Below are 23531 nucleotides of genomic sequence, written 5' to 3' on the forward strand. Positions count from 1 at the left end.
TTCACAGACCTGTACCCCTGGGGATAAAAATATATTATATGTTTATTTAAAAAAAATTAAAAATTAAAAAAAACAAAAAAAAATCATTTTTTTTCCTTGCTGAGGACGTCTTAACAATGCTTATAATTTTTTGTCATTAAATTTCTAGTCCTTTGTTACCTATTTCTTAGAATTATTTTTCTTTTTTATTTTTATTTTATTTATTTTTTATTTAAAAAAAAAAGATTTTATTTATTTACCCAACAGACAGAGATCACAAGTAGGCAGAGAGGCAGGCAGAGAGAGAGGGGAGGAGGCAGGCTCCCTGCGTAGCAGAGAGCCCGATGCAGGGCTCGATCCCAGGACCCTGGGATCATGACCTGAGCCGAAGGCAGAGGCTTTAACCCACTGAGCCACCCAGGCGCCCCTATTTTTCTTTTTTAAAAAAATTAATGTTTTGGAGGTGCCTGGGTGGCTCAGTTGCAGCTGCTTTTGGCTCAGGTCATGATCCCAGGGTTCTGGGATAGAGCCCCATGTTGGGCTCCCAGCTCAGTGGGAGCCTGCTTCTGCCTCTCCCTCTGCCTGCTACTCCCCGTGCTTGTGCTCTCTGTGTGTGTGTGTCTTAAATAAATAAAATCTTTTAAAAAAATAAAAAATTAATATTTTACATTAATAGGTAGTGCAACTAAACAACACGGATGGAGGTAGTATAATGCTATGTGAAATGCCAGAGAGAGTCAAATTCACTATAGGTGGAATTTAAGAAATAAAACAAATGGCCCTCCTGCGGGGTGGACCTCGGTCGGTTCCGCTGGCTCCCAGCCTCCCTGCTAGACCCACGGGGACGCTGCGGGATTTGGCACCATGTCTGTATCAAGGCTGGCTCGGTTGCTCGGCTGCGTTCCGGCCACCGCGTGGAGAGCGGCAAGATCACCCCTCTCATGTCATTCTGTGAGGAAAATGAGTTCTGAAGGAGAAAAATCCAAACCTATCAAACAATCTCTTAAGAAGCCAAAGTTACCAGAAGGTCGTTTTGATGCACCAGAAGATTCTAATTTAGAGAAAGAACCACTGACAAAATTCCCAGATGATATTAATCCTGTTACCAAAGAAAAAGGTGGACCCAGAGGCCCAGAACCTACCCGATACGGAGATTGGGAACGAAAAGGACGCTGTATTGATTTTTAAGACACATATATTATTAACTTCAGTATCTTTTTCTGAATATGTAGATCCGAATTTATTTCCACTTGTTTGCTTTCTGTATATCCTTTAAATCATTTAATTTCTATAATGTGTTTAAAAACATAAATAATGCCTTGAAAGAAAATATGCTGCTATAAAGTAAGAAAGGGTAGTAAAAAAAAAAAGTAAGAAAGGGGAAATAGTTCTGTATTAGCACATTAATTTTACTTTAAGTAAATTGGAGTATATAAATGATGGTTAGAGCTGCAAACTCATTTCATCACATTTCAGTTTAATCAGATGCTTACAAAACGCAAATGTAAATAAAACAAGTTTTAATGATTTTTATTGCCACATGCTAGGTAACAGTGACTTTTTATGTGTGAGTTAAGTAATACATTATAGTTTGGTAAGGCCATAGTAACAACAGAAAATCTAACTCAGACCAGATTACTTGGGTTCAGATCCTGACTCTGCTACTTATTAGCCATGTGATCTTGGAAACGTTATTTAACTTCTCTATACCTCAGTTATCTTCATGTATAAATTGGAGTTAATACTAGTTCTACCTCATAGGGTAGTGGGAAGATATTTAAATGAGTAAGTACATGTAAACCACTTGGAACAGTGCGTAGCACATACTCTCACTGTAAGTGTAGCTGTCCTTCAATTTTAAATGTATTTTTCCAAATCTCTAGGCTTTCTGTGGGGAAATATTAAGAAACCAAGTTTGGAATACTTGAACTGAAATTGTTTTATATGAATATAGCATTAAAAATCAAAAAAAAAAAAAGAAATAAAACAAATGAATAAAGTGGAAAAAAAGGGGGGGAGGCAAACCAAGAAACAGATTCTTACCTATAGAGAACAAACTTGATTACCAGAGGGTGGTGCGTGGTAGGTGGGGGTGTAAGGACATATTTAGCAAGAGGCTTTCATTAAAGTTAAACTGTCTCTGCTCCCCTTCCCCCAGGGGATTCACTTAAAAACAAGTCCCAGAAACCAGCTCCAGGTAACAAAGCCCAGAAACAGGGGTTTCTGGGTGAGGTGAGGTGGAGACATCCGATCAGTGGGGAGTTGCATACTGTCTCCCTAGCTACCAAGGAGTATGGGCCCCTGCCCTTCGGGAGACTTTTTGGCACAAATTCTAATCAAGGTGTAATAGGCTGGTTCAAATGTCTACTAGGGTAAATTGTAATTCAATTGGTCATCTAGCATCATTGTGGAGTTTCCTGTGTGTGTTACCCTCATTGGCCACCTGTGCGTGGCCAGGCCGGACCGCATGGCCTTTGCCCTTAAAAGCTAGTCTGTGAAACAGAGAAGGGTCGCCCTCTCTTGTAAGAGGTGCATCCCTGAACATTCGGTCTGATTCTTGATGCTTGGCGCGAAATAAAGCTTTGCTTGACCTTCTCTATCAGTCTCACTCCTTTAATCACGGACCCGTTATTGGGGCATAACGGGGAAACTGGTGAAAGGGATTAAGAGTACACTTATCATGATGAGTACTGAATGATAGAATCATTGCATCACTATATTGTACACCTGAAGCTAATACAACACTGTATGTTTACCATATTGGAATTAAAATTTAAAAACTTAATAAAAAATAGGTAGTATAACTAGCTAATGATAAATATCCTTAGGTTTTACCAAATTTTAATCCAACAAATATTTTTTAAGTATCTACTATATGCAAGATACTAAGCTAAATACCGGGACTTATTAGTATTAGTGGGAAAAACTTGTATTTGACATCTGGGAGTTTTTGGTGACTGTAAAATTCTCCTGTGTCACATTTTGGTGGACTGGGGTTCTTCTCTTCATATTTAAAATGGGAGCAACTTAAAGATTTGTTTTTACCTTTATTCTTGTCTTTTTCTTGAGTGGAACATAAGTAGGTATAGTAGGTTGAATAATGGCTCCCAAAGATATCAGGTCCTACTCACTGGAACATGTAAATGTGACCTTATATTGAACAAGGGTCTTTGCAGATGTGATTAAGTTAATGATTTTGAGATGGGAACATTATCCTGGATTATCCATTTGGGCCCTAAATGCCACCACATGTATCTCTAATAAAAGAGCGGAAAAGGGAGAGCTGAACACACACACACACGCACACACACAAATGCAAACACACAATTCATATTGGGGAGAAGACAATGTGAAGACAGAGATAGAGATTGGACTGATGTGGCCACAAATCAAGGAATGCATTCCTTGATAGCCACCACCACCAGAAGCTGGAAGGTAATGAGGGGGCAAGGCAAGGAATGCATTCTTGCCCAGAATGTCCAGAGGGTGTGTTGCCCTACTGACACCTTGATTCTGATTTTGGACTTTCAATCACCAGAATATAAAAGGATAAATTTCTGTTTTTTTTTTTTTAAAATTTTTAGAAGATTTTATTTATTTATTTGACAGAGATCACAAGTAGGCAGAGAGAAAGGCAGAGAGAGAGAGGGAGGAAGCAGTCTCCCCGCTGAGCAGAGAGCCCAATGTGGGGCTCCATCCCAGGATCCTGGGATCATGACCTGAGCTGAAGGCAGAGGCTTAACCCACTGAGCCACCCAGGCACCCCTAAATTTCTGTTGTTTTAAGTCATGTACTTTGTAGTAATTTGTTACAACAGTCATACATAACTAATACAATAGGTAAATTACTTAATGGTAATGGGAAGGCTGTGGGGTAGCAGAGAAACAGCCCGTAGCTGTAGAGCCCAGCCCACCTGATTTTGCCCTCTGACCCTGCCATTTTCCAGAGTTTACTTAAACTCCACGAGTTTCAATGTCTTTGTTTGTAAAAATGGACCTAGTAAAATCTCTCTATGTGGTTATAGTAAGTTATTAATTTAATAATCCTTAGAACAGCATCTAGAATTGATTAAGTATTCAATAAATGCCTTTTGTCATTGTCATCATTGATATTTACAACATGCTAGTGCTGAAAATCTGACCCGTGTGTGGAAATTGACTCTTTGCTTCTCACTCTCAAGTTGCTAAAAAATAGTACAGAGTAGAGCCAGAGAACCATGAGCAAATAATCTATCAAAATGACTACCAGAGTATCCTCCTCTTTGCTGGACTACCCTTTCCATCTCTCCTTGTTAATGAAACTCTTGTGTTCAGCTAAATTAAAAAACTAAAGGATGGGCTTAATGAGTGTTAATTAAGGTGAGTCATACTTTTGCAAATGCTAAATCGCTGGCCCCAAATAATGAATTTGGATTAAACAAAATTTAAAATTAGCTCCCTTCAAAAACTGGAAGCAACTCAAAGAAAGCCTGGGAACAGGTGGCAAGAGCAAAGTATGCAAAGGAAGAATACCCAGCTGAATCCTGACCCTCCAGAGGGGAGCCGGTTTAGGTGCCCCGAAGAGGGGGTGCTGCCTGAAAGACAAGGTTATTCTAGTTTTATTCTCTGCTCAGGAATATGCTCTTTCGAATGATGGGTTTCTCAGCAATTTTTCATTATTTTGGAAATTACACTGCAACCTAACTCTGGATTAAATTTGAGTAATTTATTTATTTATTTTTAAAAAATATTTTATTTAGGGGTGCCTGGGTGGCTCAGAGGGTTGGGCCTCTGCCTTTGGCTCGGGTCATGATCCCAGGGTCTTGGGATCCAGCCCCGCATCAGGCTCTCTGCTCAGCAGATAGCCTGCTTCTGTTTCTCTCTCTGCTTGCCTCTCTGCCTACTTGTGATCTCTGTCTGTCAAATAAATAAAATCCTTAAAAAAATTATTTATTTGTTTGACACAGAGAGAGAGAGAGATCACAAGTAGGCAGAGAGGCAGGCAGAGAGAGAGGGGGAAGCAGTTCCCTGCTGAGGAGAGAGTCCAATGTGGGGCTTAATCCCAGGACCCTGAGATCATGACCTGAGCCAAAGGCAGAGGCTTAACCCACTGAGCCACCCAGACACCCCAAATTTGAGTAATTTAAATTAATGAATAATGGCAGCAAAGCTAAAAGTACTATGAAAACTTGTTCCTCCACATCCTCTTCCTATAATCTGTAAAAACTTTATTTTTTTTTTAAAGACTTTATTTATTTATTTGTCAGAAAGAGAGAGAGAGAAAGCACACAAGCAGGCAGAGAGGCAGGCAGAGGCAGAGAGAGAGGCAGGCTCCCCGCTGAGCAAGGAGCCCAATGCGGGACTTGATCCCAGGACCCTGGGATCATGACCTGAGCCGAAGCCAGAGGCTTAACCCACTGAGCCACCCAGGTGTCCCTGTAAAAACTTTATTAAAGGACATAAATGTCTACCTGAATGTGGAGCTGTAATGAATTTATGTTTCTGGGTGGGGAGACTCACTACTGTAAATGTCAAGTCTTTTCAAAATTGTATTCAATGCAACCACAGTTAAAACTTGATAGGATTTTAAAATGGAATTTTAAAAGGTCATCCTTATATGTTCAAGGACTGTCACAAAAATTCTGAAAAATGAAAAAGAATGAGGAGGAACTGGCTCTATTAGAAGTTAAAATGTACCACAAGGCCAGAAATTTGTCTACATACAGACAAAGATGAATTGAGGAAAAATATGAGAGGTTACCGAAACACGTGTATGTATACGGAGATTAGGTTTGTGGTAAAGTCAGCACATAGTGGTGAAGTATTTAGCAAATAGCATTAAAATACTTAGCTATAGATCTGAAACAGAATGCAAAAGTATATTATTAACATATCATATACAATGATGAATTCTAGACAGTGTGTATATAATAAAACTAAAAAAAATACTGAAGAAAACAGAAAAATATTTAGAAAATTTGGGATTAAGAAAAGTTTCTACTAGGCAATGCACAAATCCCTGAAACAACAAAGGAAATAAATAAAAATTCTGGTTATTTAAAATTTTTGAAAATTTATGTCAAAGTCTTAATAACAAACAGAGAATGTATCTGTAACATTTCTGAGAAAAATGACTGTCCATTAAACTACTTTTTAAACTACTTCTATATAAATATATATATTTATATAAACTACTTCTATAAATGACTAAGAAAGTCAACAACCCATCAAAAATGAATAATGAAGGTTTTAAAACATATGCGTATGTAGAAGGGATGAACATATGTCCACTAGAGAGAGAGAAAAGACTATGCATGAGAGATAGAAAGGAGATGGATGCAAGGTTTAGCATTCTTAAAAAGGAGACAGGTGATGGGTCATACAAAATATGAGGACTAATCCTTATTGGATGTAATGGGTAGAAAGATGGAGAAGATGAGCTTGGTTTTAGGTTAAGTTTATAGAGTTGGTGGTTGTAAGATGGAGTTGCCATAACAATATAGAGTAGAGGCAAAGTTATTAGGTGAGAATAAGGAGAAAGCCAGAAAGCTTAGTGATGTGAGGAGAGTCAGAGAGCAAATGTATGTGAAAAATACAGTAAGGTCTCTGATAAATTTGAGAAGCCATATAAGATTTGTGTTGAGTAATGACTTGCCCAGATGCATATTTTTCCTATTTTCAGATGCTCAAGTATAAGTAACAGAGAAGATAGAGGGTTCACTAAACTAGACAACGAAAGAGCGTGTTCAAATGGTCTTTGTTGGAGGCTTATCAGTTAGCAGTTATCTGCTAGTCATTCATTGTGGACACCATGTTAGGCATTAAGGAAAATAGAAAATAGAAAAAAGGACTTTTCCTTAAAGATACTAGAGTTTAAATGAGAGATAAATTAAAAAAAAAAGATTTAATTATTTGAGAGAGAGCATGAGCGCATGAGCAGGGAGAGGGACAGAAGAAGAGGGAGGGAAATCCTCCAGCAAACTTCTTGCCAACGGTGGAGTCTGATTGCAGGACCCTGAGATCATGACCAGAGCTGAAGGCAAACGCCCAACTGACTGAGCCACCCAGGCTCCCTAATTTACCTTTTTAAAAAAATTAATTATTTTCATTAACATATAACGTATTATTTGCTCCAGGGGTACAGGTCTATGAATCACCAGGTTTACACACTTCACAGCACTCACCATATCACATACCCTCCCCAATGTCCATAACCCAACCACCCTCTCCCTACCCTCCTCCCCCCAGCAACCCTCAGTTTGTTTTGTGAAATTAAGAGTCACTTATGGCTTGTCTCCCTCCCGATCCCATCTTGTTTCATTTTTTCCTTCCCTACCCCCTAAAGCCCCCACTCTGCCTCTCAAATTATGAAATACAGTATTGTATAAATCATGGTTTTGTCAGAAAAATGGAAACATCTTTAGGTCTTTCCAGCAGGAGTGGATTTGAAAGAGGGAATTATACCACATGGGAAAGGATGGGGCAAAAAGTCAAAGCTGGTGCATAAGTACCATGGGGGTCAAGACTATGCTTGTCTAATTCATGATCATATCCCATTTTGGTTGGCACATAGTAGATGTTCCATAAATATTTGTCAAACAAATGAGTGAAATGGCTTGCCATTTGAAAGAAAACAAAATAAAATTAAGCTTGAATCCCTTCCTTACAATTATGCTTAAACAAATTCTATGTGGAGTCAAGAGTTAAGTATTAATACTGATAACCTTAAAGTGTTAGAAAAAAATAGGAGATAATTTTTCCAAACATGACACCAAAGGCAGTTGTAAAAAAAAGTTTGATGAAATAGCCTAGGTAAAACTTAAAACCTTTTATTAGATACAAATCATAAAAAAAATTAAAAGTCAGATGATTGAGAAAAAAATTTTGTTAAATATGCAACATATAGATGGCTGATAATAAAAAGGAAATTTTGGTACCCAACAAATAATAACATATGAATGTAATAATAGGGTAATAAAGGAATTTTATATAAAAAGATATAAATTCAGGGCACAAATTGAGAGATGCTCAACCTCACCAGAAATTACATAACAAAGAGATTCATTTAAAAGAAATAATATTTAGTAGGAAAGGGTTAAAAGAATAATGACATTTGTTTTGGTACAGTGGGAAGGGAAATAGGTCCTCTATATCTCCTTTCTGGGAGTTTAAATTGTAATAATTTTTCTAGTACTTAAAGCTAATTGAAATAGAACACCCTCCTCGAGCTAGGCATTTATTCTAAGCATGTATCAGAAAAAACTACAATAAATATGTAAGGTTGTGCAGTGCTTTTAAAGATTAAAGTTAGAACCATTCTAAGTAATTATTAGGGGGGCATATTTTAATTAAATTGTAGTATACAACTGTAAAATGGAATAATATACAACCACTACTATGTGGATTATTATTTATGCCATAGATATGCTAAAAAATAAGCTGTAAGCTGAAAAATGGTTGGCAAAAACAGTCTGTGTAGTGCTATTCTGTATTGTTTAAAAAAAGTCTAGCCATTTTTGCCTAAGCTTCATCTAATTGTCTATCATCCATCCGTGCACGTACTGGAGAACATTTGGAAGAATATTTAATAAATGTTAAAAGTGATTATCTTTGGGTGCTATGTTTGTAGCTAATTGTACCATTTCCATATTGAAAACATCAAGCAATCATTATAGTAAGTAGTATAACTAAATAGATAACATAATTAGACAGATTCATAACTATTTCCACTTGAAAAGGATGCATGAGAGCTTAGAGGATACAAAACTATGCGTGGTAGGAAGAGCACAAAATATATGCATGTATGAAAAATGAGACTGAAAAAATTATAGGTTTGTTAATGTTTGCATTTGTTTGAACATATTAATTCTGACGTACACTCATTACAAAAAATACCCTTGAAATTTCTCATGGGAAGGCTGACGGTTGATTTCCTCTACATTTTTGGCTTAATCACAAGTATGGCATAAGTGACTATCTCAGAACTCCCATTTAAAACAAATAAGCAAATTTATAGATACTTAAGAACCACTACAAAGAAATTCTTGATTTTTTTCAAACTATAAATATAGTCTATCCAGTTTTAGTTCAAGTCTTGGAAAAAACCCTACACATATTTTCTGTGTGTTACGTGAGTAAGTTCATATCCTGGTGGACATTTGGGATGTTTCTTTTTCCGAGATTTATTCATTTATTTATATTTTTAATTTTTATTTTTTGCGAATAGAGGGAGAGAGAGTGTGTGAGTGTGGCAGGGAGGCGCAGAGAGAGAGGGGAAGAGAGAGAATCCCAAGCAGGCTCTATGCACATCACAGAGTAGAGCCCCATTCAGGGCTCTATCTCATGACCCTGAGATCGTGACCTGAGCTGAAATCAAAAGTTGGATGCTTAACCCACTAAACCACGCAGGTGCCCCATATTTTCCCTAGATTTGTAAGCAAAGGTCAGCTGCCCTGAACTTAGTGGACTGTAGGCCTCTTTAAGTTTCTCAATAATGTTGCCTAGTATCATACAGCTTTTCTAACCCTACTCTGAGTGGTGGGAAAAATTGCCAAAAGTCTGCTCTCTGGAATTGATATCAAATAATGAAATCATTGAAAAACAGTGAACAAAAACCAAAAATTCAAATCTGACACTTAGATTGTGTGGTCTAAGGCTATTTCTTTAAACTTCCTGGTCCTTTGTTTCCTCCTTCATAAAGTGGGCATAATAATGTACTTATTTCATTAAATTATCAAGAGAATTCAAAAGAAAACCATCTAAAATAGCTAGCTTACTGAGGGCCACATAAGAAGTGCTTAACAAATGTTGCTTTTATTTGATTACTTTATCAACCACATAAGCATGATTCTGCCTAATTGGATTCAGAACTATTCCAACTGTTGAAAAAGCAGAAAAAAAGAGTGTCAATAGAATACAATAATAATGAATTTCTGGAAGATATAGAATGGATGAGAAATAAATTTTCCCACCCACATGAATGAAAATAAAATGTGAATTTTTCCCAGGTGAAAACCAGAATACTTCCAGCCCCACTGAGTGTGTACAAAGCTCTGGGCCACAGGCATTCAGTATCTTAACTGAAGAATGAGGAACAGTTGTATTTACCCTATATCCTCAGGTCAAAGTCCACTAGTAAATTTCTCTAAAGTGGGAATTTTGATTCCAAAGATTCCAGAAAAAGTGCTTGAGCCATATTATACCATTTAAATATCTATCTACAAATACACAAATGTAAATAGGCAATTTTAAAAATAATAGTTAAGAGAGGCTCAGACTCAATAAATAGAAAAAAAAATGCCCATAGGAAACACAGTTAATAGGGTTTAAAAAAAAACAAACCCTAACATAAATAAAATAAGTATCTTTAAAGATTTGAAGCATATTTTGTCTGCCATAAAAGGTTACTATGAGAAAGAAGAAACTTAATTACAAAACTTTTTGATAAAAAGAAGAGAAAAGAGTAGACTAGCTAAAGAGAGTAGACCACTGAAGACTGAATTTGTAAACTGAGTGATGGTTCAGAAGGCTACATCCAGAGCTGAATGCAAAAAGCCAAGGCAAAGGAATATCCTGGAGGATAGACACAGAGAGCTCATGCTTATATGAGGAGATGATAAGAAAGAACGGTGTGGAGAAAGTGAACAAATAATTGAAGAAATCAAATAATGACCCTGGTCTTCAGATGCAAGGGATCCTCTGCATATTGGGTGGAAAGTAGGGATCGGGAAACAACACATCCATGCCTAGAAGCCATATGGTGAAATGTCTGGAAGCCAAAGCCAAAGAGAAAATCTCATGAGCTTCAAGAAAGGAAAGGCAACTTACCTATTTAAAGAAAAAAAAAAATCAGTCTAGTCACAAGCAAACAAAAAAACCAAAACCCAATAAAATATATAGCTAAGTATAAACATTTACTCTCGAACTGGCACCAAAGTTTCCCCTTTAAGCTGACAAAAATTAAGAAAATTTCCAAAAAGCAAAAATACAGTATTAAAGAGAGAACATTTAAGACAAAAACATCCAGATTTATTGCAACCAAACATGAAATGGCAGTACACAGAAAAGTAAAAGCCTATTTGATTCTTTTCTAGGCTGAAGTTGTCGATGCTGACTACTTCTTGTATTGATACTTACTCTTTTTTTAAAAAAAGATTTTGTTTATTTTTATTTGAGAGAGAGTGAGAGCGCTCACGAGTGAGGGGGAGGGGCAGAGGGAGAGAAATCCTCAAGCCGACTCAGCGGTGAGCACGTAGCCCAACACGGGGCTTGATCTCAGGGTCTTGAGATGGTGACCTGAGCTGAAATTAACAGTCGGCCACTTAACCTACTCAGCCACCCAGATGCCACGAAGGAGGCCTTTTAAATTTCAACCCTGGTGTGCTCAAATTCATTCACTGCCGACTCCCTTTTTAGTATATATTAAGGCAGAAAACTCCATAGAAGTCCTGCCTTACTACTAGACCGTTCAGTTTCTGCCAGAGATATATAACATGGTCTAAAACTTAAAGGCAGGGGCACCTGCGTGGCTCAGTGGGTTAAGCCTCTGCCTTCGGCTCAGGTCATGGTCTCAGGGTCCTGGGATGGAGCCCCGCATTGGGCTCAGAGGGGAGCCTGCTTCCCCCTCTCTGCCTGCCTCTTTGCCTACTTGTGATCTCTGTCAAATAAATAAATAAATAAATATCTTAAAAAATAAAAAATAAAACTTGAAGGCATCTTAGAAACTATAGCTTAACAAGTTTATTCAACTGTAAACTCATATACCCACAAAGATGCTTGGGGATTTGAGGTATGTGGGAAGTAGACAACTTATTCACTCTCGGACTTTTATGGACCCCAATTCTTGGGAAGATCTTTTTATGGATTTGGCAATAGCAGCTACTCCTCAGGGAGGTTGTGTCTGCTATACATCCCATTCCGGATTACTAATCTTTTCAGGCTTCTCAGACTCGGGACAAGGCAAATATGTATAAGGTTACTTGATGGGAAAGTCGTATAATTATAGGTATGTTTGTAAGACTGTGAGATAGGACATTACAGTAATTAGAAGATATTTTTAAGTATTATAAAGAAAAGACACCAGTTTCATATGTATAAAGAAAATAAAAGGCCACTAGTTCTTCTCAAAATTCCCCAAACTGAGAAATGCTTATTGACTTGACTTTAGATTTTCAGCTACTTGATATATATCATTTACATATTAGATTCTGTGTCACCAAAAAACCATGAAGTTTCTGTATGCTAATTTTAGATATAGGATATGGAAGCCAACCTGGGTATTAAATGAAAATAAAGACCAAACCAAATTATCATTATTTATTATTTTCATAGCCATAATGGGAAGTACTTTGTAATGACCATGTTTATTATGGCTAGAGACAAAAGTGGAATAGACCCTAGAAAGTTTCAAATTAGGCTCCATAAAAACTTAATTAAAAAAATCAATGTAAGTTAACAAAAATAGTCCTGAATCTGAGTAAGATGATTTAGGGTTTAATACTAGCAAGGATGCTCAAATGAGCAACTATTTTAAAAGTGTAATTCTCCGCAAAGTAATTTGTGTATTTCAAATAATTTGAATACAAATCTCAATAGTCTTCTCTTTTGAGGCTTGAAACTCAGTTCTAAAATCACTTGGAAGAATGAATGGATGAAAATGTCCAAGAACATTTGAGAAAGAAAAATTCTGTGTGGAAATTTTCACTACTAATTGTTAAAACAGATGATCAAACGTCAGCAATTAATGTAGGCTAGTGACAGAAGAATAAGTTGTAGAGTAGAGTCTAATATATGTAGGAATTGATACTGAGATAAATGTGGCATTTCAAGGTGGGGTGAAAGGTGAGATTATTTAATGAACAAAACACTGGATACAGTATCATCACTTGGAAAATGAAGTAATGTGGTAAGTTTAAGAAGTAAATGGAGTAAAACTAAGAAGCTATAAATATAAAAGTATAAATTATTTTCCAAGCCTAAAAACAAAAAGAAAAAGCTAAGGTGAAATTGAATTATTGATAGATTTTTTTTTTACTACATAATAAAATTTCAAAATTAAAAGGCAAACAAACTGGGGTAGAATTTGCAACATACATGACTGACAAAGTTTAATATCCTTAATATCATAAAAATTCTTACAAATTATTAGAAGATTCATTCATTAATAGAAAAATAGGCAAAGAAGTGAAGAGCGTATTTGAAAAAGAGAAGATACAAACAGCCAAAGTTCATGGGAATACATGTATACATCGGTAGTCATAAAACAAATGAAAAAATAAGACAATCTTAAGGTACAACAGAAAAATATTAAAGATTTTTGAAAAAGCTATTCTTGATGAAGTGAAATGGGAAATTCCTTTCATTGCTGATGGCACAGTAAATTGGTATAATCTCTTTGAAGGTCAATTTGGCAATATATATCAAGAATCGAATACATGTTCAAATTTCCTGATTTGTTAGTTCTACTTCAACCAATCTATCCTAAGAATATATTTTAAAATATACATAAAATGTATATACAGAGGTTTTTACTGTTAAAATCTGAATATTCCCTTAAAGATTCATTATTATCTCAGAACTATGGTGCTTAAAACCACCAGCCTTGGAGGACACACACCTGGTTTGAACCTCAGTTCTTAAAAGCACTGTGTCCTTGTGCAAGTTACTTGACTGGTGCTGATCTGAAAGAGGGACACAAAAATCTGTACCTCAAAAGGCTGCTCTAAGGATTAACTGACAATATATCTCAAGTGATTTGTGCAACACTTAGAATTCCCCAGTGCCAGAGCTCAAGAGCTTGTACTTACTATTATAATTATTATTACATGTAGATGAAAACATGTTTTTGGATAATATTGATACCATTGAGAGATACCCAGGGTAAAACATTAAGTGGAAAAATCCAAACACAAAACTATAACACACACACGGAAGAAATACATTAGGTGTGGTGGAATGTTATAGGACTTTATCATCTTATCTATATTTTTATATATTATTAAAGAAATGCAACCATAGTAATTTTATAGCTTAAAAAATGCTTTTAAGGAACTTTTAGGGAATGTGTCCATATTGTATTAAATGGACTATGTTGAGTTAGACTCCAGACAATTGCATCAAGGGGCACCTGGCTAGCTCAGTCAGAAGAGTGTGTGACTCTTGATCTGGGGGTTGTAGTTTGGAGCCCCAAGTTAGTTGTAGAGATTACTTAAAAATAGAATGTTAAAAAAAAAAGAGAATTGTATCTAAAAGTTCTAGAAGGAAAGGTAAAATCTAAGCTTTTTAATTTAGTTACATTAATTTTATAGCATGTCATTTCACCTATTCAAATGTAATGATTTATCTATTTTCTTGTTGGTTCCTTAGAATAGAATTTGATGAATATTTTGCTTACTCAGTAGGGCAATGTGGGAGTTTCTATCAAAATGCAAATGTGGACAATGAGAAAAATGTATACCATGTGAGTATGCACACAGGTAGGTCCATGGGCACCCTCCTATATTTTGTCAAACTAACCCATGAATATCCATGGGCATGTTAGTCATATTGCATGGTATTTTAGTCTTTTCTACAAAAAATTAGTTACCTCCAAAGATATCAAGTATACTATAACTGAAATACCTTTTTTTTTTAAGTAGTCTACACACCCAACAGGGGGCTTGAACTCATGACCTGGGGATTAAGAGTTGAATGCTCTACTGACTGAGCTAGCCAGGCACCACTGAAGTACTTCTTGAAAGAATAAAGGCATTTTCATAGGTTTCTTATTTTCATCAATTTAAGATACATATATATTTATAAATTATAATATATAAGCCTATATTATAATTCATATATAAATATAATGTATAACATATATTAAATATAAAAATATATATAAATATATTATAATTTATACATATATAAATGTGTGTGTGTATATATATACACACACACAATAAACTATTATTCAGCCATCAAAAAGAATGAAATCTTATCATTTGCAATGATGTAGACGGAAATAGAGGGTATTAAGCTAAGCAAAATAAGTCAGTCAGAGAAAGACAAGTATCAGATTATTTCATTCATATGTGGAATTTAAGGAAAAAACAGAAGAACGTTGGGGAAGGGAAGGAAAAAAAATAGGATGAAAACACGGAGGGAGGCAAACCATAAGAGACTTTAACCTGTAGAAAACAAACTGAGGGTTGCTGGAGGGGAGGTGGGTGGAGGGATGGGGTAATTGGCTGATGGACATGAAGAAGTGCACTTGATTGTAATGAGCACTGGGTGTTGTATGTAACTGATGAGTCACGAAATTCTACCCCTAAACCAATAATACAGTATATATTAACTAAATTAAATTTGAATAAAAAAGAAAAAAAGAATAATGTCGACACTTGCTCACATGCATGTCAAGATGGGTACTTTCTTCTATCACAGTGTATCCATCATTGTTGAGATTGTCTGATATCAACTCATGAGAAACAAAGGAAAAATATATATTCTGCATCCTCAGATCTTTAAATTGGTTATTATGCAAAAAAATAGGTATCTAAATAAAGTGGTCTCTCACATACCTACATCAGTTAGGATAAATCATGCTATGCAGTGTTAACAAACATTTTCCAATAATTCAATGACTTAAAATCATGGAAGTACATTTATTTTGCCCCTGCTACATACCTGATAAGGATCAGTGGAAGTCATTTAGTCATTAGTCATTTAGACCCCTTGGTTACTGGGGGCTTCCACTCTGCCAGGATAAGGGAAGAAATAAAGTACCGAGCACCAGCAATGACATACTTCCACATATAATGACATAAACCACTTTGTTCAAATTCATTGGCCAAAACAAGTCATATTGCCATGGTGTCAAGGAAGCATAATTCTCTTGTGAGACCAAAGGAGAGAGGTATGCTATATTACTAAAAAGTTAGTAATGTCTACCACACAAGCCCAGAAATATTAAAACATCCATTCTAAAGTGAATTCTAATCTACAGAATCACATTGGGAGAGTTTATTGGAAGGAAGCAATAGATTGCTTTTGATGGAAGTGCTAAAACTGACTTTACTGTGGCAATCATTTCACAATCTATGTGTATCCAGTCCTCACATTGTATGCCTCCAACTTGTACGATGCAATAGGTTAATCATATCTTAATAAAAACGGGGGAGGAAAACTCCTCAGACTTTAAAATGAAGATTTATTTTGTGATGTGGTTAATCAATTGTGACTATCACATCCCAGAGTTAAGAAAAACATTAATTTTTTTAATTGTAAAAATTCATGTCATCTATTTTTCAGGAAGAGGGTTCTCAAATACTAAGTTTAAGCAGCAAGAGAAAAAGGAATGAATTTGCAGGACAGAGAAGACAGCAATTTTTCTTTCCACTTTTTACACTTTGTTCTGGTGAGTTTCATGTTTGTGTCCGAGCTCTTTGAAACCAGGAGATGGAGCCATGTAGCTTAAGACATACTAGCACCCCAGTTCTCTGGGTGTTTCTGAGCAAACTCTTCTCACTATGCCAGAAGTAGTGTTTAATTTGCAAACTTGCAAGGAGAAAAGAAGTTTATGCCAATGTCTCATTCTCTTTATAAATAGATTATAATAGATCTAAAAGAAATATAGCTGGAGCATTATGATTAGGATTGCTATAATTATGGGTAATGAGACTGAGTACAATCAAGTAACTGACCCCAAGTCACAGCATTAGTATGTATATCTTCTGATTCTGGTTCCATGTAGTGTTCTTCCCACTTTTTAGACTTTTTTTAGAAGATGTTTTCTGAAGATTGAAATGGACATGGGATCAGACATCTGGCTATCTCTGTCCTGGTCCTGATCATAGTTTCTGTGTTTCCATGTGACTTTGAATTTGACCTGTCAGATGAAGGTAGATCTCTTCTACTAGAGATCTTAGCTTCTATGGCCACTTCTAATTCTGAAACCTCATCATTCCCTGCCAATAACCATCGTATGTATATGTATATGTATATGTATATGTATATGTATATGTATATGTATATGTATATGTATATGTATATATATATAATCCCACAAGATAATAAAATCATATAGGCTCAAATCACTAGGTTACATTATGGCCATGATAATCTGGGCACAATGATTAATCAGCAGATACAGGGAACCATTCTTGTCCATGCTATTCACATTTTTGGCATTCTCTTTCTTCTCTCCACACAATCTAAAAAGATATCAGATCTGAGACCCTGAACGAATTAATACAGTCTCTACTTTTACACTAAGAATTATGAAATTCATCTTTTACTTCTTCCTAGATACATTTTCATAATATTTAGCTATAAAATTCAAAGAGTAGAGTAGAGATAAAGGGGCAAGAAGGCAATTCTGGCCTGGAATTCTTTTATAATTATATGCTCTAATTTATGACTCATACACTTTCAATGAGTTTCTCTACTCTTTAATGAAATGAGTGCCATTAAATCAGTCTAAGTACTATTAGCTCTTTACGGTGTTTTCAAATATAAATGCCTACTTTTACTGCCTTTTGGGAAAATCCTTTGCATATTAGTTTTTAAGTAGGTCAGGAGACTTAGGAGACACAATTCTCTTGAACTCTTTGGTTTTTAAAAAAAATATTTTATTTATTTATTTGAGAGGGAGAGAATGAGAGAGAGAGAGAGAGAGTGCATGGGAGGATGGAGGGCTGAACAGGGAGCCCAATAAAGGACTCGATCCCAGGACTCCAGGATCATGACCCAAGCAGAAGGCAGTTGCTTATCCAACTGAGTCACCAAGGCACCCCTCTTGAGCTCTTGAACTAAGGATTTTCTCTGTTATGTAGATCATACAGGAGGTGTTGCTACATTTTTTTTTCTCTTAAGCTACCTTGTAGGTTACCCTCATACCTTAAGGACTCGAGAAAGGTCCATATCATACAGAAATAAGCTTTGGAGTAACTAGAGAAAGCACATTTCATTAGGAGCCAGGGGATCACAGTTGTCCAGTATGGGCCCTGAACTTGGTGTATATTGTCCCATCAGCTCCCTCAACAACCAGGTGACATAGATATCAGTATTCTAGATTCAGAAGGGTTACCTAACTTTCCCAAGATTGCATGGTTAAATAGTGGTGGAACTTGAAACAGAACTGAAGACAGGTTCAAAGCTCTGAGAGGTCTGTATATTTGGTTGTAGGCACATAGTTTCATTTCCTGTCTATCTTTTTCCCTCCATTTTTTTTTTTTTTTTTTAAAGAAAAGGGTGGAATTTAATCTTTATTTACAGGACACTGCAAGAGAAGAGAGTCCACATAGAAATAAGAAACCCACTGGGAGGAGGAGCTTCATACAGTTTTTACAGTTTGGAACTGGTCAAGTAGAGTTTTGTTGTAAAAAGTGCTACAATAACAAAACACATTTAAAAAGAGTTCTTAGTAGAGAAACAGTAAGACAAACTTCTACCAAACAAAGCACACCACAAACAACTTTCTGTGTCGGCTGTACAAGCTAAAAGTTAAAGGTCCCAGCAGTGCCATCCTGAACCTGGAACGTATAGCCTTCAGAGGTAGTTTCTGGCACAACATTCTGATCTTCCTCTTCCTCTACAGAGAAATACTTCTCAATCAAGTTTAATGAAGCTTTGCGCACAGACTCATTTTCATGGTTTTGTAGAGCCTCGATTTTGTCCAAACCTCCACATTCTTCAATCATTATACTAAGTTTCTCGGTTTCACCTAGTTTCTCAGCAGCCTGAAAGATGTTGGAAATGGCATCCAGAATGACCAGAATAATTTTGGTATCCTTCGCAGTTAAGAGGTTCATCAATGGTTCTATTATGCCACAATGGACGAGGTATACAATCTGTTCAACTGTCCCACCACTTGTATAGTTGGTCACAGCCCAGACAGCTTCCTTTTGTGTCTTAAAGTCTGCCTTAAGGAGAACACCAACGAGGAATGGGACTAATCCGTGATTCACAACTTGCTGGATCTGGTCCTGGCGGTCAGCTGTGATGTTTGACATTGTCCACGTGGCTTCCTTCTGAATATTAGTTTTGGGGTTCGTTAGCAGGCTAGGAAAGACAGCAAGCGCTCCTGCATCTATTACAACCTGAGTCTGTTCATCTGTCCCAGTGACAATATTTCCTATGGCTCTTAGCGCAGGAGTCACAATGGGCAATTCAGTAGCTCCTAGAAGCTTCATAAGCTGGGGCACAACTCCTGTTTTCACAACCATTTCAATCCGTTCATTTGGACCATCCGTCAGGTAGGAGATGGCCCAGCAGGTATCTGTTAAGACCTCTGGATCATCGTGATGCAGGAGACGAACTAAGGTAGGAAGAATCTGCTCGACGGCATCTAGCGGGGGTGCGGGGTTCTTGTTGCGACAAAGGTTTGAAAGTGTCCAAGTAAGGTTACGTAAGTAGCCACATGCCAACGATGACATATCAGGAACCGCGAGGAGAGCCAGAAGCGGATCAACTGCACCATACTTGATAACCAAGTCTCGAAAAACGGAACCGTCACCTGCAATGTTTCCTAGAGCCCACACAGCCTGTTCGCTAATGTGGGCGTGGGAAGATGCCAACAGGGAAATGAACGCTGGGATCGCGCCTCCATCGACCACAGCCTTGGTCTGTTCTGATGTCTCGGAAGCAATGTTGGTGAGAGCCCAAGCGGATTCAAACTGAATGGGACTACAATCAGCTCTGCCCAAGAAGGACACAAATTTTGGAATCAAACCAGCCCGGATTATGTTGTCTATGGGGGGCTGCTTTTCCCGAGAAAGCAGTTTCCTAGCAGCTTGAGTAGCCTGGAGCTGGCTTTCCAAATTGTTGCTATTTATGCCCTTGACAATGTCATCAACCGACCAATTTACAGTGCCCTGGTTGTTGCGATTTTCCTGCAGTGGAGAGGTAGCATCATCGGGAAACGAGCTTACGTTTTTCCTTTTCAGCATCTGGTCATCCTTCTTCGCTTTCCTCAGCTCCACATTAACTTCTATTCGACGCCGCCTCATTTCTGTACTGTCTTTCCCCTTGTTCTTGAATCTGTTAAGGCGGGCAGCTGGTGAATTAGCATTCTCGTTGGTGGACATGGTTATGAGACAAAGGGAGAAAGCTACACGGCCGGCTCAGGCTTCCACGGGAGGCGGTCCGGGACGCGCAGGCTGCAGGTCAGCTGCCCTCAAAACGTCCACCACGGATCACCCCAAAGACGGTGTCTTCCCTCCATTTTTGAAGAGTTATTTGGGTGCCATCATGAATGGAAATTAACTGTAATGAAAAAGAAGAGTTCTGAAATCTTTATAACTAATCAGTGGTCTTTTGAATATACTTTGGGTAGATATTTAGAACATAATGCTATTAATTCATTGAAACTAATTATTCAAGTTGGATACATGTATGTATTGATACATACATCTATTATATACATCAGGTATATATACATCAGGTATATATCTATTAGTATGATCCATAGAAGTTATGATAGATTAAATTACTGGATCCAATAATTTCACCTTTCTCTGTATCCAGTCCTTGTCAATGGTCTCTCTCTCTTTTTTTTTTTTAATTTTTTATTTTTTCAGCATAACAGTATTCATTATTTTTGCACCACACTCAGTGCTCCATGCAATCCGTGCCCTCTACAATACCCACGACCTGGTGCCCCCAACCTCCCACCCCCCACCCCTTCAAAATTCTCAGATCGTTTTTCAGAGTCCATAGTCTCTCATGGTTCACCTCCCCTTCCAATTTCCCTCAACTCCCTTCTCTCCATCTCCCCTTGTCCTCCATGCTATTTGTTATGCTCCACAAATAAGTGAAACCATATGATAATTGACTCTCTCTGCTTGACTTATTTCACTCAGCATAATCTCTTCCAGTCCCGCCCATGTTGCTACAAAACTTGGGTATTCATCCTTTCTTTTTTCTTTTTTTTTTTTTTTTTTACAGCTTTATAAACATATATTTTTATCCCCAGGGGTACAGGTCTGCGAATCGCCAGGTTTACACACTTCACAGCAGTCACCATAGCACATACCCTCCCCAATATCCATAACCCCACCCCCTTCTCCTAACTCCCTCCCCCCATCAACCCTCAGTTTGTTTTGTGAGATTAAGAGTCACTTATGGTTTGTCTCCCTCCCAATCCCATCTTGTTTCATTTACTCTTCTCCTACCCCCTCAACCCCCCATGTTGCATCTCCTCTCCCTCATATCAGGGAGATCATATGATAGTTGTCTTTCTCCGATTGACTTATTTCGCTAAGCATGATACCCTCTAGTTCCATCCACGTCGTCGCAAATGGCAAGATTTCATTTCTTTTGATGGCTGCATAGTATTCCATTGTGTATATATACCACTTCTTCTTTATCCATTCGTCTGTAGATGGACATCTAGGTTCTTTCCGTAGTTTGGCTATTGTAGACATTGCTGCTATAAACATTCGGGTGCACGTGCCCCTTCGGATCACTACGTTTGTATCTTTAGGGTAAATACCCAGCAGTGCAATTGCAGGGTCATAGGGTAGTTCTATTTTCAACATTTTAAGGAACCTCCATGCTGTTTTCCAGAGTGGTTGTACCAGCTTGCATTCCCACCAACAGTGTAGGAGGGTTCCCCTTTCTCCGCATCCTCGCCAGCATCTGTCATTTCCTGACTTGTTAATTTTAGGCATTCTGACTGGTGTGAGGTGATATCTCATGGTGGTTTTGATTTGTATTTCCCTGATGCCGAGTGATATGGAGCACTTTTTCATGTGTCTGTTGGCCATCTGGATGTCTCTTAATGGGTACAATATACAGCCCTGCCCCTTGGCTTTGAGTTTGGCCATATGACTTGCTTTGGCCAAGGGAACGGAGAAGAAATTACAGTGTGCCAATTCTACTAGGATTTAAGAGATTGCCCATATTTCTGATTCTCCTCTTATACTTTTGCTATTGCCATGAGGAAAAAGAAGCCCCAAATAACCCACTGGTCCAAGAAGGATGGGAGACATGTGTATCATAGCCACCCCTGTGGCCTTACAGACCAGTGGTGAGAAATACAGCCTCTGAAGACACTGCAGTCTGAAGCAGGGCCTCATAGGCATGCCCAACCTGAATCAGCTGACCCCCAGCCAAGTCTCAGATCTGTGAAAATAAATGCTTGCTGTTATATTCCACTGAAATTGTATGAGATTGTTTTATGCAATGATTGTAGCAATACTAGACGGATATAACAGCCAAGGTCATCTACCTTCCAATTCTGTTATACCATTAATCACCATATATAAGCTGTTCCTAACATCTAGCAGCTTCTTTTCAATATTTTAAAATCCATTCCAACTTATTATTAATATGGAATAATTATTAACAAAATAAAAGATAATAGAGGAGAAAAACAATTAATTGGTAACTCAATCTTTAAATTTCAGCTTAAATATCACTTCTTCAAAGGGACCCTTCCCGACCCTCCAGATTATATTGGGTACCTCTTGTTAGATTCTCTCACATAGAAATCAGCCCTTACATCTGTATCTTTGGGGTAAATACCCAGGAGTGCAATTTCTGGGTCATAAGTTATCTCTATTTTTAACTTTTTTTTTTTTTTAAGATTTTATCTATTTATTTGACAGACAGATCACAAGTAGGCAGAGAGGCAGGCAGAGAGACAGAGGGGGAAGCAGGCTCCCTGCCGAGCAGAGAGCCCAATGCGGGGCTCAATCCCAGGACCCTGGGATCATGTCCTGAGCGGAATGCAGAGGCTTTAACCCACTGAGACATCCAGGAGCCCCTATTTTTAACTTTTTGAGGCACTCCCACACTCTTTTCCGAAGTGGCTGCACCAACTTGCATTCCCACCAAAATAATGAATCATGGAACACTACATCAAAAACTAATGATGTACTGTATGGTGACTAACGTAACAATAATCATAAAAAAAGAAACTTGAGGGGCACCTGGGTGGCTCAGTGGATTAAGCCGCTGCCTTCGGCTCAGGTCGTGATCTCGGGGTCCTGGGATCGAGTCCCGCATCGGGCTCTCTGCTCAGCGGGGTGCCTGCTTCCCTCTCTCTCTCTCTGCCTGCCTCTCCGTCTACTTGTGATCTCTCTCTGTCAAAAAAAAAAAAAAAAAAAATCTTTAAAAAAAAAGAAACTTGACCAACTAAACTTAAAAAAAAATCAGCCTCTTTCCTTTATACCTTGTTCCTGTTAGTAATTATATGATTGATTTTTATTTCTTTTTTTTTTTTTTAAAGATTTTATTTATTTATTTGACAGACAGAGATCACAAGTAGACAGAGAGGCAGGCAGAGAGAGAGAGGGAAGCAGGCTCTCTGCTGAGCAGAGAGCCCGATGTGGGACTCGATTCCAGGACCCTGAGATCATGACCTGAGCCGAAGGCAGCAGCTTAACCCACTGAGCCACCCAGGCGCTCTTGATTTTTATTTCTAAAATAATATTTACGGCCCTCACTGCACTGGAGTTCAGAAGGTGAGACCATCCATATCTTTCTTATTTACCATTTTACCTTAGCATCAAGCCTAATATTTGGCCAAGAGTAGACATTCAAGATATACTTGTTAAATAAATAAAAAGAAACAGTTTGAGGATCTGATTATTA

The 23531-nt window shown here is 37.6% G+C and overlaps 2 protein-coding genes across 3 annotated transcripts; one reads left to right on the forward strand and one right to left on the reverse strand.

The window, feature by feature from the left end:
• Positions 1-766: 766 nt before the first annotated feature.
• On the forward strand, positions 767-8103 carry LOC125107971 (succinate dehydrogenase assembly factor 4, mitochondrial-like). 2 transcript variants are annotated; one of them, XR_007129717.1, is made up of 2 exons: positions 767-1333; positions 8092-8103. XR_007129717.1 is itself a non-coding variant. In XM_047743520.1 (1 exon), exon 1 carries the CDS (start codon positions 844-846, stop codon positions 1165-1167), a length of 324 nt encoding a protein of 107 aa, XP_047599476.1. In that variant the 5' UTR covers positions 767-843; the 3' UTR covers positions 1168-1442. The 2 variants fall into 2 exon arrangements, 1 of the variants encoding a protein (XP_047599476.1); XM_047743520.1 differs by lacking the exon at positions 8092-8103 and having other exon boundaries at positions 767-1442.
• Positions 8104-18157: 10054 nt separating this feature from the next.
• LOC125107960 (importin subunit alpha-1-like) lies at positions 18158-20139 on the reverse strand. The gene has a single exon (XM_047743488.1). It carries the CDS (start codon positions 20018-20020, stop codon positions 18431-18433), a length of 1590 nt encoding a protein of 529 aa, XP_047599444.1. The 5' UTR covers positions 20021-20139; the 3' UTR covers positions 18158-18430.
• Positions 20140-23531: the final 3392 nt, after the last annotated feature.

This window comes from Lutra lutra, chromosome 8, assembly GCF_902655055.1.
Source record: "Lutra lutra chromosome 8, mLutLut1.2, whole genome shotgun sequence".
NCBI lineage: Eukaryota > Metazoa > Chordata > Mammalia > Carnivora > Mustelidae > Lutra > Lutra lutra.